This window comes from Natator depressus, chromosome 4, assembly GCF_965152275.1.
Source record: "Natator depressus isolate rNatDep1 chromosome 4, rNatDep2.hap1, whole genome shotgun sequence".
Lineage (NCBI taxonomy): Eukaryota > Metazoa > Chordata > Testudines > Cheloniidae > Natator > Natator depressus.
In genome coordinates this window covers 78,724,745-78,738,589 of record NC_134237.1, presented here as the reverse complement: position 1 = coordinate 78,738,589, position 13,845 = coordinate 78,724,745, and the positions used below count along the sequence as shown (strand labels likewise).

At 39.7% G+C, this 13,845-nt stretch overlaps 1 protein-coding gene across 2 annotated transcripts in view; it reads right to left on the bottom strand.

Annotated features, from left to right (window-relative positions):
* Positions 1-13,845, bottom strand: part of WWC2 (WW and C2 domain containing 2) — a 182,619-nt gene that overhangs the window by 60,471 nt on the left and 108,303 nt on the right. For both annotated transcript variants that reach the window (XM_074951219.1, XM_074951218.1), the window contains exons 6-8: positions 7,561-7,690; positions 5,649-5,795; positions 4,283-4,356 (exon numbers count right to left, since the gene is read on the bottom strand). In XM_074951219.1, coding sequence (XP_074807320.1) covers positions 4,283-4,356; positions 5,649-5,795; positions 7,561-7,690 — 351 coding nt within the window. The remainder of the gene's footprint in view (positions 1-4,282; positions 4,357-5,648; positions 5,796-7,560; positions 7,691-13,845) is intronic.

Below are 13,845 nucleotides of genomic sequence, written 5' to 3'. Positions count from 1 at the left end.
AGAGAAGCACATTGCAGGATAATTCAGGGTAAGAAGCAGTGAGTGTCTTGTCATTGTTAAATAGATGTGGGTCAGATCCTCAGCTGGTGTATCAGTGTAACTACACTGACTTCAATGCCAATTTACATCATCTGAGGATCTGGCCCATATAATATTTCACAAACAAGAGTAAATTTGTTATTCACTCTCTCTCTGCAGTCTGGAAAGACCCAACATCAGCTGTTCTTTAGCTTCAACCAGAAAAGCCATAAACAACTGCCTCGATGTACTGGAAAAATTAATAATTAAAATGCTAAATAAGCATGATATTATTAGCGTCACTGATCACAAAAAACAGGTCTCTCAATAACCTGTCCGCCCCATTACTTAATTCAGAAATCAGAAGGACAAACGTGGTTGAATCACAAACTGAGATCTTGGAGATTTCCTCCCCACTCCAACCTCTATACCAGCAGCTTAAAAAAACCCCACAAGTCAGAAGCATGATATTTTATAAAACAACAATGAAACCAAAGTTGAACACAGTACTTTAAGCTGCAGTATGAAGTCAGTAACCAAACAACTGGGGAGACTGAAAAAATAAACTGTTTAACTTATATGTAAACATATTTTGGAGCTGCTCAATATATCAATTATTTATATTTAACATTCTGTTAGGGAGGAGAGACTTGTAGGGAAACCAACTGGTTGGTTTCACATTGAGAATGGGATGTAGAGACTTTCATCTCCAAGTCACTGGTTCAAATCTAGCTAACCTTGGTCGTGTCTGAAAGTAGATGCTGCTGACAGCTGTTTAATGGCTTATGGGATGAGTTGGTGGTCTCAGAGCTTTCTCTGATGTAGCCAGCTATCCACTATCATAATTGGCACCCTTGTTAACAGTCTCATCAGAGGGGAAAGGGATTAAATGGACATGAAAACTGAATTACCCTCTCACCCTCTGAGGCATTCCCCACTTAACCGGGTCAAGGCACATTAGTAAGAGCTTCACCACAGATATCATTGCTCATGCAGTACCTGCCCTCTGTAAATAAAGATTCAAAGCCGGGCCCAATTTGTGAGCACCAAAATTCACTTGAAGCATTGTACAATCATTTAAAAGTGTTTATCTGCTGTAGTTGAGGCCAGTAAAGCTGACTTTTTGTAGCAACATCTGAGTTTGTCCCACAGGATTTGCTATTTTCCCTAAATGCCCAAGTGTATTTAAAGCCAAAGTTCCACCTGTTTAAGAGAGATTTTTCTGGCTAAACAATATGAATTAATTAATTTAATTTAATTAAAAAAAAAAAGCAAGTAGCCTTTTGAAAAAGAAAATATTTTCTTATACTTTCCAAATTGGGAAACCCATTTGAAAAAGTGTTTTTTCCCTTGCTTGACTCTTCTAATACAAGACAAGTGAATCTCAGATATTTGACACTTCAAAAAGAAGGGTCATACTTACTACCTTTATAATAATGATTATGGCTACAGTAATTGGCATGGGAGATGCTGTGATATGATTATGCATTGAGACTGAGGACAAACTGGTCACCTTTGTTCATTATTTCAAGATACAGGAATTTTATCAAAAGCATTCTCTAGTCACTGATAAAACCAGAATGTCCCTTCCCTTAAAAGGAAGCCTTTAAATGTGTTCTGTCTTTCAGGAAGTCTCATTTGCTTCCTATTAGAACTGAAAATGATGCAAATTACTGGGTTATTTCCAGAATGTCTCCATTAAGCTACAGCCCAAATTCTAAACAGAGATCCGTTCAATTAAAATGACATTACTAAAATGTTCTAGTTATAAAGAAGAAATACTTGGAAGTTCAAAGTTAAGGTTTCATAAAAACCTTAAATCTGACCCAAATCCCATATGTAATAGAGGAGAGAGCTAGATCTGATGGTGCAGTATTATGTATTCGTATTAACATATACTTTATACGGTGGGTTTGGTAGACCGACGCAGTCAGTGTTTTTGGTCTACATGGATAAAGAGAAGATGTGAGATGCCGTGTTTCTTGACACCAACACATCATTGAAATGGAGGATGGCATATGTTTAAATTAACAGTCCTTATGGAAAGGTGCTGTATGTTAGTATCTACAGTACTGGATGGTAGTTGATGTTATTTACATTATGAACCAGAGCCAAAAAAATCATACAACTTTTGATACTGAGATAACCTCCATAGCCCTGGCTCTTTACATTTTTGCAGACAGTACTGATTTACTGGCAAAACCAAGTTTTATGGTCTATACTGGATATGTGGTTGAGGTACAGTTTCCCAATAAGATGTCTAGCTGTTAGGTGCTTATATGGGGAACAATAATGGTTGTTTGTGTAATCTCCTGCCTTTTACTCTTAAAAAAAGTTATGTTTTAATTTCTAGGACTTCAAATGTCTCCTCTTCCATCCCTGACTGCCAAAGTTATAATGTTCTCATTAAATTGATATCTACTGTGGCAAATTGCCGGCACTACTATGATGGGTCTTGCGCTTTCTCTTCTTGGGTGGGGGTTCAGGGCACCGTTTCTTGCCTCTGAACTGGGGTATTAACTGTCCCACTAGTGTCCTAGAGGAGGGGAGTGGACAGGGAGGGACCTGGGCCCGCCCTCTACTCCGGGGTCCAGCCCAGGGGCCCTAGGGATAGCAGTAAACCACTAGAACTAGCGGTTCCTTCCCCTGGGCTACTTCCCTCTCCTGCCCTTCAGCTTCTGCGGCTTCCTGCCCTCTCTCTGCACAAACCAGGTGTCACTTTACCTAGGGTCTTGGTCTTCTTAGCCCACCTCAGCACTTCTCCAAACTCTCCTTTGCTTCCCTCCAAACTGCTCTCTGCTCCAACACCAATCCACTCTGTTTCAACTCCTCCAAACTGCTCTTCGCTCCAATGCCAATCCACTCTACCTCAACTCCTCCTCTTGTCTGATTGAAGCAGGGGGTTTTTATCATGTGACTGGCTTCAGGTGCTTTAATTAATTTATAGCAAACTTTCTTCCCTCTACAGGGAATAAGGCTCCCTTCTAACACTCTCCTGCTGCCCTCTGGCCATGCTGTATCACACTACTTACAACTTTAATAGTATCTCAGATCTCATTTTTGTCTGGGAATTTCCTTAGTTCTTTAAAATTGAAACTTCAGTGTGAAAAGCCCCTCTAGGCTTCTGTGTCTCTATAATGAAAGGAAAAACGTCTCTTCATTGGGTGAGGTTATAAGCTTGGTTTCTGATAAAAGCCTTACTTCAACACACCTATTTTATGAAGAAGTACCAGAAATAGTATCAACATAGCACAACTGGAACACTAGTTACAAGTGACCTATGCACATATTATGTCTAAATAAACATATTTAGACATAATATGCATCTGATGTGCATCTAACATGCATCTGACGAAGTGGGTATTCACCCACGAAAGCTTATACTCAAATACGTCTGTTAGTCTATAAGGTGCCACATGACTCTTTGCCGCTTTTACAGATCCAGACTAACATGGCTACCCCTCTGATAAATAGGCATAGTAAATCTCTTCCCAGTGCTACATAATATTTTCTGGTGGTCAAGGAGAATCAAGTGCAATCGACAATTTAGGACAACTCTGCCCTGCAAAACCTGTTTACACAGGTGTTGTGGCAGCCTTTAATCAAAATTTCATTACTTTTCTGAGCAGTCACTGCAGCATTTTCTTTGAAGGACATCCCACATTCATCAGTTGCGGAGATTTTGTTTTCCTTTCTCCCGGGGCAAAGCATTCAAAAGGTTACAATTGGTTAATTTATCCAAGCTCCCAGCGGAAATGAGATCATTAAGCCAATCAGAGACTATACTGGAACTCGCACGCTGAGAAGAAGCAACTCTGTAAAACCAAAAAGCCACTTGTGCCATAGTAAACTGAAGCCCTGATCCTGCAGTAGGATGTACGTGGGCATAAGGGTTTGCCAGTACTTTCTGTGAGACTGGGAATTAACACTTAATTTACTCCACTTCCTTAATCCTGTGAACTGCAGTCAAATTATTGTATTTCTGTATTGTACCTCTGTATTTTTGTTTCTAAACATGAACTAATATTAAACTAGAACTTGTACTTTATAGTAAGAATAAACCAGTACTCAAGTCTCTGACAGAAGTAAGAAACAGGAAAACAGCCTTGAAATGAATGCATTGGCTGCAATTTGTCCAAAAATACCCTCCACTAGATGTCATGGCAAGCACAAGATTAGTTGTACTGCTACAGAATGCATTATATGCTGAAACATGTTCCAATTCACAATCTACTTAATTTAACAAAGCAACTAACCCTATTACCTTCTTTTTGCCTCTTCATATTGAAGACTTAGTCTGACTTTTTCAGCTAAATTTGATCTACTTTTCACTCCAATCTGTCAAGAAAAAATATCAACTTTATTATTATACAAGACACATCCACAACACAAAGCAAATGCATGTACTACAGAAATTACTTACTTAAAATGGAAAACATGCCCAGTAGTAGCAACACAGTCTGCCAACTGTTTTTCAGTACAAGGTCTAATTAATATACTACTCAAATTCATAATGTTTTGTGATTTTTTTCTTCTGTTTATTTTTGTTTTCAACTGCTAAATTGACATTAGGGCCACATTCAGATGTGGTGTAAGCAGCTGTGACTCCATTGAAATCCTACTTTGAACCACATTGATTTCATCCAAAGTTCTGACTTCAATGGAATTCAAAGTAGAACTTCAATGGAATAGCATTTGCTAAAACCACACCTAAGTTACGCCGTGAGGCCATGTCTACACTTACTGGGAATCCACGCTGCTGCGATCGATGCAGTGGGGTCAATTTAGTGGGTCGAGTGAAGACCCGCTAAATTGACCACAGAGCATTCTCCGGTTGACTCCGGTACTCCACCAGAACAAGAAGAGTAGGGTACGTCGATGGGAGAGCGTCTCCCATCAACACAGCACAGCGTAGACACGGCAGTAAGTTGACCTAAGCTACACTGACTCCAGCTATGTTATTCATGTAGCTGGAGTAGCGTAATTTAGTCGATTTACCACAGTAGTATAGACAACGCCTATGTCTTGAAAACCTAATACAATCTTTTCTTTATACATTTAGCTCATGAACACCCAAGAAAATGCTAATGTTTGATAAACATTTCTGAATGCAAACTCATGACAGGTGTCTAGGTTAGTGACATACAGAAGATTTTAATGACAATCACTGAAAGGCTAATTCACCAACTGGTTTTCAGCTGGACAAAAATTAAATTATTAGGTAATTTTGAAATCCTGTTTTTGAAAGAGATCAGCTTTAAACTTAACCTCTATGTTACTTGGCTTTCATAATATGTTTTAAGATAAAACGGCTCATAAAAATAAATAAGAAATACTTCCCAGTTATAGAACTGTTCATCTATATTATATAGGAATTGTTTGATAAAATCAGATTACTATACAAAGGCTTCATGGCAAATTATTTATTTAATTTGAAATAAAAATTCAGATTAAATTTTTAAGGGGAAAGTAAAAAAAAAAAAAAAACACACTTACCTGGTACCGGGGTAGGTAATTTTCCCTTACACCTAGTTACACACACAGCAATAAGAGTAAAGATTCCAATCCCATCAACAGCAGCATTCTGCCATCATTCTCCCTTTACCCTTGCCAAAATAAAAAGGACTTACATCGCCAGAAATGTCTGTCTGAGACCCTGCATCCAGAGTCTGTCTAGAGAGAGACAAATGAGAGTTTACAGAGCTGGACCTCAAATCTGGTTCAGATCTCCCAACGGTCTGGTCAACGTGAAATCGCTCTCTCAACTTTGCAAGGCTCTGAAATCAGAGAATGCTTTACTATTACATCTTCGCACTTCAGGAACATTTCACCACTGCTACATATCAATGTATAGTTTAAGCACTATAGTGTGAAGCTTATTTCCTCATTCAGCTCCAGATTAAACCTGGGGAGGTGTACAGTTGAGTGTCTCTCTTCCTTTTACATGTCCACTCAGGCTGCATTCAGATGAATGCCAGGACTGCATGAGCCTAGTACCACCTGCCACCGCAAATGTACCAAGAGAAGAATCAGAGCCTTGACCTCATGTCCTCTTTGCACCAGCCAGCACAGCGGAATGCATGGGAGACCCCTTAAGAAAGCTGTTTCTAAAAGGCACAACAGAGCTCTTGAGGAGCAAAAGGATCAGAATGTAATCTGAAAAGGATCCCATACATAAATTGTATCTGAGACATTTAATCAAAAATCCCAAAAGAATAAACATTCAGTTTTCATTTAGCACTAAGTTATCCAGCCATCCAAATAGCTCTATTGGTTTATTTATACCCAGAAACACATCTCCATTATAAAGCTGCTCAAGATGAAGTATGCTGTCTTTGGGGAAGACACAACATCTTCCCCTGTGCTTGGAATACCCCAAGAACATTTTGTGGACTACTTCAATATAAATAATAAATGGTCTTTTCTGTTTTTATAGATGGAGAAATTGAGTCTTGGAGAGGGTGATTTGCTCAAGGTCACACAGCAAGCCAGAGGCAGAAACAAGAACAGAACCACGGTCTCCTGATTCCAGTCCCAATCTATGAAACTAGGTTGCTTATATTTGCAAATTACTGTTCAGGCAGTGCCATGAATTAAACAAATTTGTCCACCAAACTTCATTGCACAATGCACAGTAAAGTTCAGTGATCTGCTGGACAGGATGAAATAAAGGAAAGAGAGCTCTGTTATCTTTCAACCCTTTGTATTCCATATGCAGATGGAAAGTCAACCTTTCCATGTCCTAATATTTTATAAAGAATTGCTGATCCAAGCAAACAGTGTAACCATTTCAAAATAAAAAGGCAGAAAATGCTAATTTAATCTTGGACCTTGCATTCACAACAGGTTCATTTTTATAATATTAAATCAAATCAAAATATGACACAAATGCAAAAGATAAAAAGATAATAAATCAAATGCTTAAGACAAGTAGACTTCTCAGACAAAGTGAAGGGTACATTATGACCCTTTGTGTAATGACAAGACGCTTTTGTTGTTATTGTTAAGTGGGTCAACTAACTGACTATTTAGCTAGTTATGCCAAAACATGTTTTCCGGAATGGGTACAGTGGAAGTTAGACTCAGGGTGAAATCCTGGCTCCACCGAAATCAATAGCAAGACTTCCATTGCCTTTAATGTGGCCAGGATTTCCCCCAGGTTTCTTAAGTACAGGAGGAAAAATATTTAACATGCATTCTCTCTCTCTCTTTCTCTCTCTCAGAGCTATGATTTGTATTGTTAATGCTTGGCTCTCTTAAAGCGATTACCACCACAGGAACTTCTGGTCAGAGCCAGGATATTTATGTTCCCGTCCTGACTCTGCCAGCAACTTGCTGTGTGACCGTGAGCAAATCATGCAATCTTTAAATGCCTCAGTTTCTTCATCTAAGTTGGTATATGTGGTGTTGCAAAATTATTTGAGTTCCTCTGATTAAAGACATTGTACAAGTGAAGAGTAGTTAACACCACTAAATCAGGTTAGGATTTAAAAAAGAAATTGTTATCTTGAGGGGTTGATGTCAATCAATCAATACAAATACCTGCATTAAATCTTGTTTTTCTCTTTCTCCTGAGCTTATGGCCTTTCTGATAGACTTCAGCTCGCTCAGAATGGCTTTGGCTTCACTCAGTTCATACCCACTCTGACCTCCAGACATTTTTTGATCAATTCTGTAAAAAGACAGATTGGGAATGCTTGACACAGAAAAGAAAACAATGATCCTTGCTGGTCCATTTTAGGAACAGTTCATTTCTAGAGAATGGGGGATGAGAGAGACAGCTTCCTTATTAAAATAACTACTTACCTTAACAGAAAAAGGGAAAGGAAGTTTTCATTAAAATGTTTATCATGTAAGCCTTGGTTTATGCACTGAAAAAAAAAAAATCAATCCATCCCACATCCAGTTCCAAGCTGAAGAGTTTCTATAGATATATGCCCATTAGACAAATTTGGGAAAAAATGCCCAGTGGCACCACCAATTCAGCAATAGCACTGGAATCCTGAGTGCAGACAAGACTCCAGCAGCAAGGTTAATGACTCAACAGTAAAGAGATCAGAAGCTGTTGGAGTCTTCTATAAAAGTAGGACGCCTGCAGATACTAACATGAATACAGCTGAACTGGTGGTAGCACTGATGACATTTTTTTTTCTGAATTCTGTTAGTGTAGACACAGCCTTTGGGTGCAATTTAAATAAAATACTAACTTCTGAACATTTAATTGTGGGGAGGGAGGGGAAGGAATTATGAATTCTTGCTGCTGTTAATGATCACAGTATAGTCTGAATTTTTTGTTTTGTTACTTTACAAACTCCCGCTCATCTCCCCCACATATCCAGATCCATGCTGTGGCACTTTGACAGGTAAGCAGAAAATAACAGCACCAAGCTTGGCTCAGCGTCCCTTGATCCATCCTATTCTTAGGCATTCCATGGTTAACAGCAGCAGTTCTGTTCACACAGACAGACAATCTCCAGGCTCTCTTTTACCCACAGAATCTCTGGAGAATTGACATCATATGCCATACAGTAGGTAATTTACGGAGCAAACAATTCTTGGAATATCAATGATTTTTAAAAGTTGGTGGGGTTTTTTTTGTTTATTTTCATTTTAGATGTTTACTCCGTAGAACATAAAGACAAAAGGTATTTCATCTGGTCTTGCCATGTTTACCTTAACAAGTGCCATTTATAAACACATTTCTCCTATCTAGTACTATTTTACTGAATATTTCATAGCATTGTGCAAACTATTACAGCTGTGCCTCGCAGAATTTAAACAAAAACAGGCATCTTCACAAAGATCAGCACCTAGTAGAGAATACATTTTTATGCAATTCATTTTCTGCTTCTTTCATCGTCCACCATCTTCACTTGAAGATGTTAATCTTGTGAGTGAGGAATGTGAGTGAGGAATGCATAAACACTTCCATGATCAGAAGTCAAACTGAGCATCCAGTGCATGCACAGTTACTTACAAGAATACTTATATTAGAGAACTATATTTTTCCCTCTGACTTTGGACATTAAGATCCAGTTTTCAAAAGTAGGTGCTAGAATTGCAGCCATAATTTTTCATGTTCAAGATTTTGTGCAAGAAACTGCATTTGTACAAGTTTAAAATTACTTAGACAAGTTAGAGGTCTTCAAGCCACCAGGGCCTGATCAAATGCATCCTAGAATACTCAAGAAGCTGACTGGGGAGATATCTGAGCCATTAGCGATTATCTTTGAAAAGTCATGGAAGACGGGAGACATTCCAGAAGACTGGAAAAAGGCAAATATAGCGCCAACCTATAAAAAGGGAAATAAGTACAACCCAGGGAATTACAGACCAGTCAGCTTAATTTCTGTACCCAGAAAGATAAATTGAGCAAATAATAAAGCAATCAATTTGCAAACATCTAGAAGGTGATAAGTAACAGTCAGCATGGATTTGTCAAGAAAAAATCGTGTCAAAGCAACCTGACAGCTTTCTCTGACAGATTAACAAGCCTTGCTAACGGGGGGAAGCAGTAGACGTGGCACATCTTGACTTTAGTAAAGCTTTTGATACTGTCTCATATGACCTTCTCATAAACAAACTAGGCAAAAGAAACCTAGAAGGAGCTACTATAAGGTGGGTGCATAACTGGTTGGAAAACCGTTCACAGAGAGTAGTCATCAGTGGTTCACAGTCATGCTGGAAGGGCATAACGAGTGGGGCCCTGCAAGGATCAGTTCTTGGTCCGGTTCTGTTCAATATCTTCATCAATGATTTAGATAATGGCAAGGAGAGTACACTTATAAAGTTTGCGGACGATACCAATCTGGGACGGGTTGCAAGTGCTTTGGAGGATAGGATTATAATTCAAAATAATCTGGATAAATGCAAAGAACTCCTCTTAAGAAGGAACAATCAGTTGCATACATACACAATGGGAAATGACTGCCTAGGAAGGAGTACTGTGCAAAGGGATCTGGGGGTCATAGTGGACCACAAGCTAAATAGGAGTCAACAGTATAACACTGTTGCAAAAAAGGCAAACATCATTCTGGGATGTATTGGCAGGAGTGTTGTAAGCAACACACGAGAAGTAATTCTTCCGCTTTACTCCGTGCCCACTGGAGTATTGTGTCCTAGTATTGTGTATTAGGCCTCAGCTGGAGTATTGTGTCCAGTTCTGGGCACCACATTTCAGGAAAGATGTAGACAAATTGGAGAAAGTCCAGAGAAGAGCAAGAATAATGATTTAAAGGTCTAGTAAACATGACCTATAAGGGAAGATTGAAAAAATTGGGTTTGTGTAGTCTGGAAAAGAGAAGACTGAGAGGAGACATGATAACAGTTTTCAAGTACATAAAAGGTTATTAGGATGAGGAGGAAAAAAAATTGTTCCTCTTTACCTCTGAGGATAGGACAAGAAGCAATAGGCTTATGTTGCAGCAAGGGAGGTTTCGGGTGGGCATTAGGAAAAACTCTCCATCACTGGAGATTTTTAAGAGCAGGTTAAACAAACACCTGTCAGGGATGGTCTAGATAATACTTAGTCCTGCCATGAGCGCAGGGAACTGAACTAGATGACCTCTCGAGGTCCCTTCCAGTCCTATGCTTCTAAGCAAATCGGCTATGTGTGTGCAGAAATGCAGTCTGCACACACAAATCTAAGTTTTTGTCCCCCATGTGAAAACATTTGGTAATGAAAAAAAACCCAAACCAGTGCCAACGATTATAAATGCTGGAATAAGGTAGACCATATTTTCTGAAAGGATTGCCAAAGCCAAATATTCAGTTTTATCCACAAGTGCTGCACAAATTGTTTAATTGACAACTGTGTGCATAACACATTCTGCACAGAAACTTGGGTGTATCTTTTTGAAAATTTTGTTCCACAGCTGTAAACAAAAGATGAATACCCACAGCAAACCAAACATGACATTTACCTTTTGACTCATTTTTATTGCACAGCAGAAAAATGCTCTTTTTGTCCAGAGCACTTACACCATAAAACAAAGGCAGTTATCACACATGGAAATTGCAATGGGTGCACATTACAGAAGTGGAAATATATGTTTGTTTTGGCCCAATCTAGTTATTAGCCCACATGATTCGAATACAGTGCCACAGCACTGAGACCATAACCCAACAGAGAGGTGATGGAAGAATAGGCTTTAGAAATAAAGATAAGAGGTTGTGAAACATTTCCACTCAGCACTCGTTTTATACAGACAAAATAAACTGGGTTCCAATTTACATCAGAAACTCTTATGAGCAGGGGGACATTTACTGCCAGTTGTCACTTGACTTTTCATGAATTACCTCATTTCTAAGGTCAAATAGCTATAGGACATGCCTATGGCCTAGAGCCATGAATGAGTGGTCAGGTAATAAACTGCATGCTGCTTAATAGAATGATGTGCCACATTCAAACTGCAACTTCTTTATTCTGTATATAATTAAGATGGACATGAAGAGTCTCGGACACATAAAATATTCTGTCTTCCTGTTTTAAATTAATGGATTAGTGCTGTTCAGAAGTGACTGCCTGAATTTCTACAACAAATGTCCATTGTTTTCCTGTGGTATGCTGCTGACAGTTTCTCAAACATGCTTTGGAGTCCTATCAAAATTACTTGCAAGCAAGCTGCTTTAAAACAATACTTCATTGTTGCATTAATATAATAAAGCCAGCATGCTTGGCTAGCCTTTAATCCAGAGACAGTGGCATGAGTTTTTATTACTTTAAGATTCAGAATTTTTTTTTTTTTTTTTAAAGTGCCCCTCCAGTGAAGTTTAATTTATAGTTAAATAAATCCGGGCAATTATCTTTTCCCTTTCCCTCCTCTCATCCTATTATAGATTTAAATAATTAATATCTCATTTTTATTCACAATTAAAGAGTTCAAGGAGCTGATATTATGAGCTGCTGAATGCCTTCCACTCCTACTTTGACTTTGGTCTCTATATGCCAACACAAAGGAAAATAATTTAGTTTCTCTTTAGAGCTACATCCCCATCCTTCGTTCTCATCGTACTATGACTGAAGCAGCAACAGTTGTGTTCACTTTTTTTTGCTAGCAGTTTCCTGAACCAGGAATTTCTTCCATCCCAGAGAATCAGGTTGTGTAAAAGTGTTCTATTAAACTACACAGGACGTAGTTTATAGTATGTTTTAGTTAAAACAAGTTAAGACACTTTTGGAGAATAAGCCACAATGATAGCCTGACACTGCACAGGGGAGCAGAGAGATCTGGATTCAATTCTCAGCTCTTCCAGTTTGTGTGTGAACTTGAACAAGTCACACTCTCTGTGCCTCAGTTCACTATCAGTGAACGAGGGATAATAATTCTCTTCTCCAGTGCCTTTGTAAGTTCTTCAGGACAAAGACTATTATTATGTGACTGTCCTGTATTCAGAGCAGAGGTGAAACTAAGCCGGTCCGGTCCAGTACGCCATGCCGCATCGGACCGACTTCCGCAGGCTGGCGATTTAAAGAGCCCAGGGCTCCGTGCAGTGGCTGGAGCCCTGGGCCCTTTAAATTGCCGACCAAACCCTGCTGCTGGAGCCCTGGGGTAGCGGCATCAGCGATTTAAACGGCCCGGAGTTCCACTGCGGTAGCAGCGGCCAGAGCCCTGGGCCCTTTAAATTGCCCCGGAGCCCCCAGCCGCCTCTGCATCTGGTAGCTCCAGGGGTGATTTAAAGGCCCTGGGTCTCCCAGCCGCAGCCGGAGCCCCAGGGTCTTTAAATCTTGATTTAAAGGGCCCGGGTATTTAAAGGCCCTGCCTCTTCCGGTTGAGGCCACGCCCCCTGCTTAGGACTCCGGCGTCCCGGTAAGTCCTTTAAGTTATTTTCACCCCTGACTCAGAGCCAGAGGATCCCTGGTTTCAGTCGGGACCATTAAGTATTACCATAATACAAATAATGGTATTAATAAAATGCTATTCGGACTAGACAGGAAAAACATGTTTGCTAGCAAGGTGACAACTACAGTATGTACCGGGTCACAACATGCTGTCAGTTTCTTTAGTAATAGTTCTGAGCAATGCTTAGTCACTTAGGGCCTGACCTGCAGGAGTGAAGCACAGCTGCCAGTGCTCCGAGCCTCTGAAAACCAGGCTGTTACCGCCCGACTATGCAAGGTGCTGAGCATCCTCAACTCCCATGGAATTAAATCAACTCCTTGCAGTATGAGACCTTTAGAGCCCATCAGGCAGCTCAGAAGTTGCACTATTTTATTTACTGATGCAATCTTGCTAACCTACATGTTAACATGTTTTCCAATTACTGCTATACATTTCCATGACACATACAAACTTGCATTGTTTTCCTGTGCATGGTACTAGCCTAACTATGCCACTTCCTGCTCCTAGGTAGTTTATAGAGCTGTTTTAGAGTATGGTTATGTAACTCCCTTTTCCTCATTTTTGTCTTATTGTCTGGTGATCCTCCAAAAACCTTAGCAGCTGTAATTACAGCTGCTGTCTCTGCTCTGCTCTGAGTTGATATGGAAATATTCCCAGACAAGGTGGCAGTATAGTGCATGGCTGTTACTCTGAAACCTGCGAACAAGTAGTTATAATTTAACACACTAGAGGGAGTGCAGGAAGTTAATCTGCTAAGTAGCTGTGTTGAAGCCAGCATGGAAGGCTTCGTTCATAACAACAGACTTTCCTGCATGTACATACACCTTTAGCTAGCAGCTGGAAACTCCTGACCAACCAGTAGTGAGTTCCACCAGGGGTAAAACTGGCAAAAAAACTGGCAAAAAACAGGCAAAAAACTGGCAAAAAAATTTTGAACATCAGTCAGATCCAGCCCAGGTCTGCAGGGAGAAGATAGAGCTGCTAG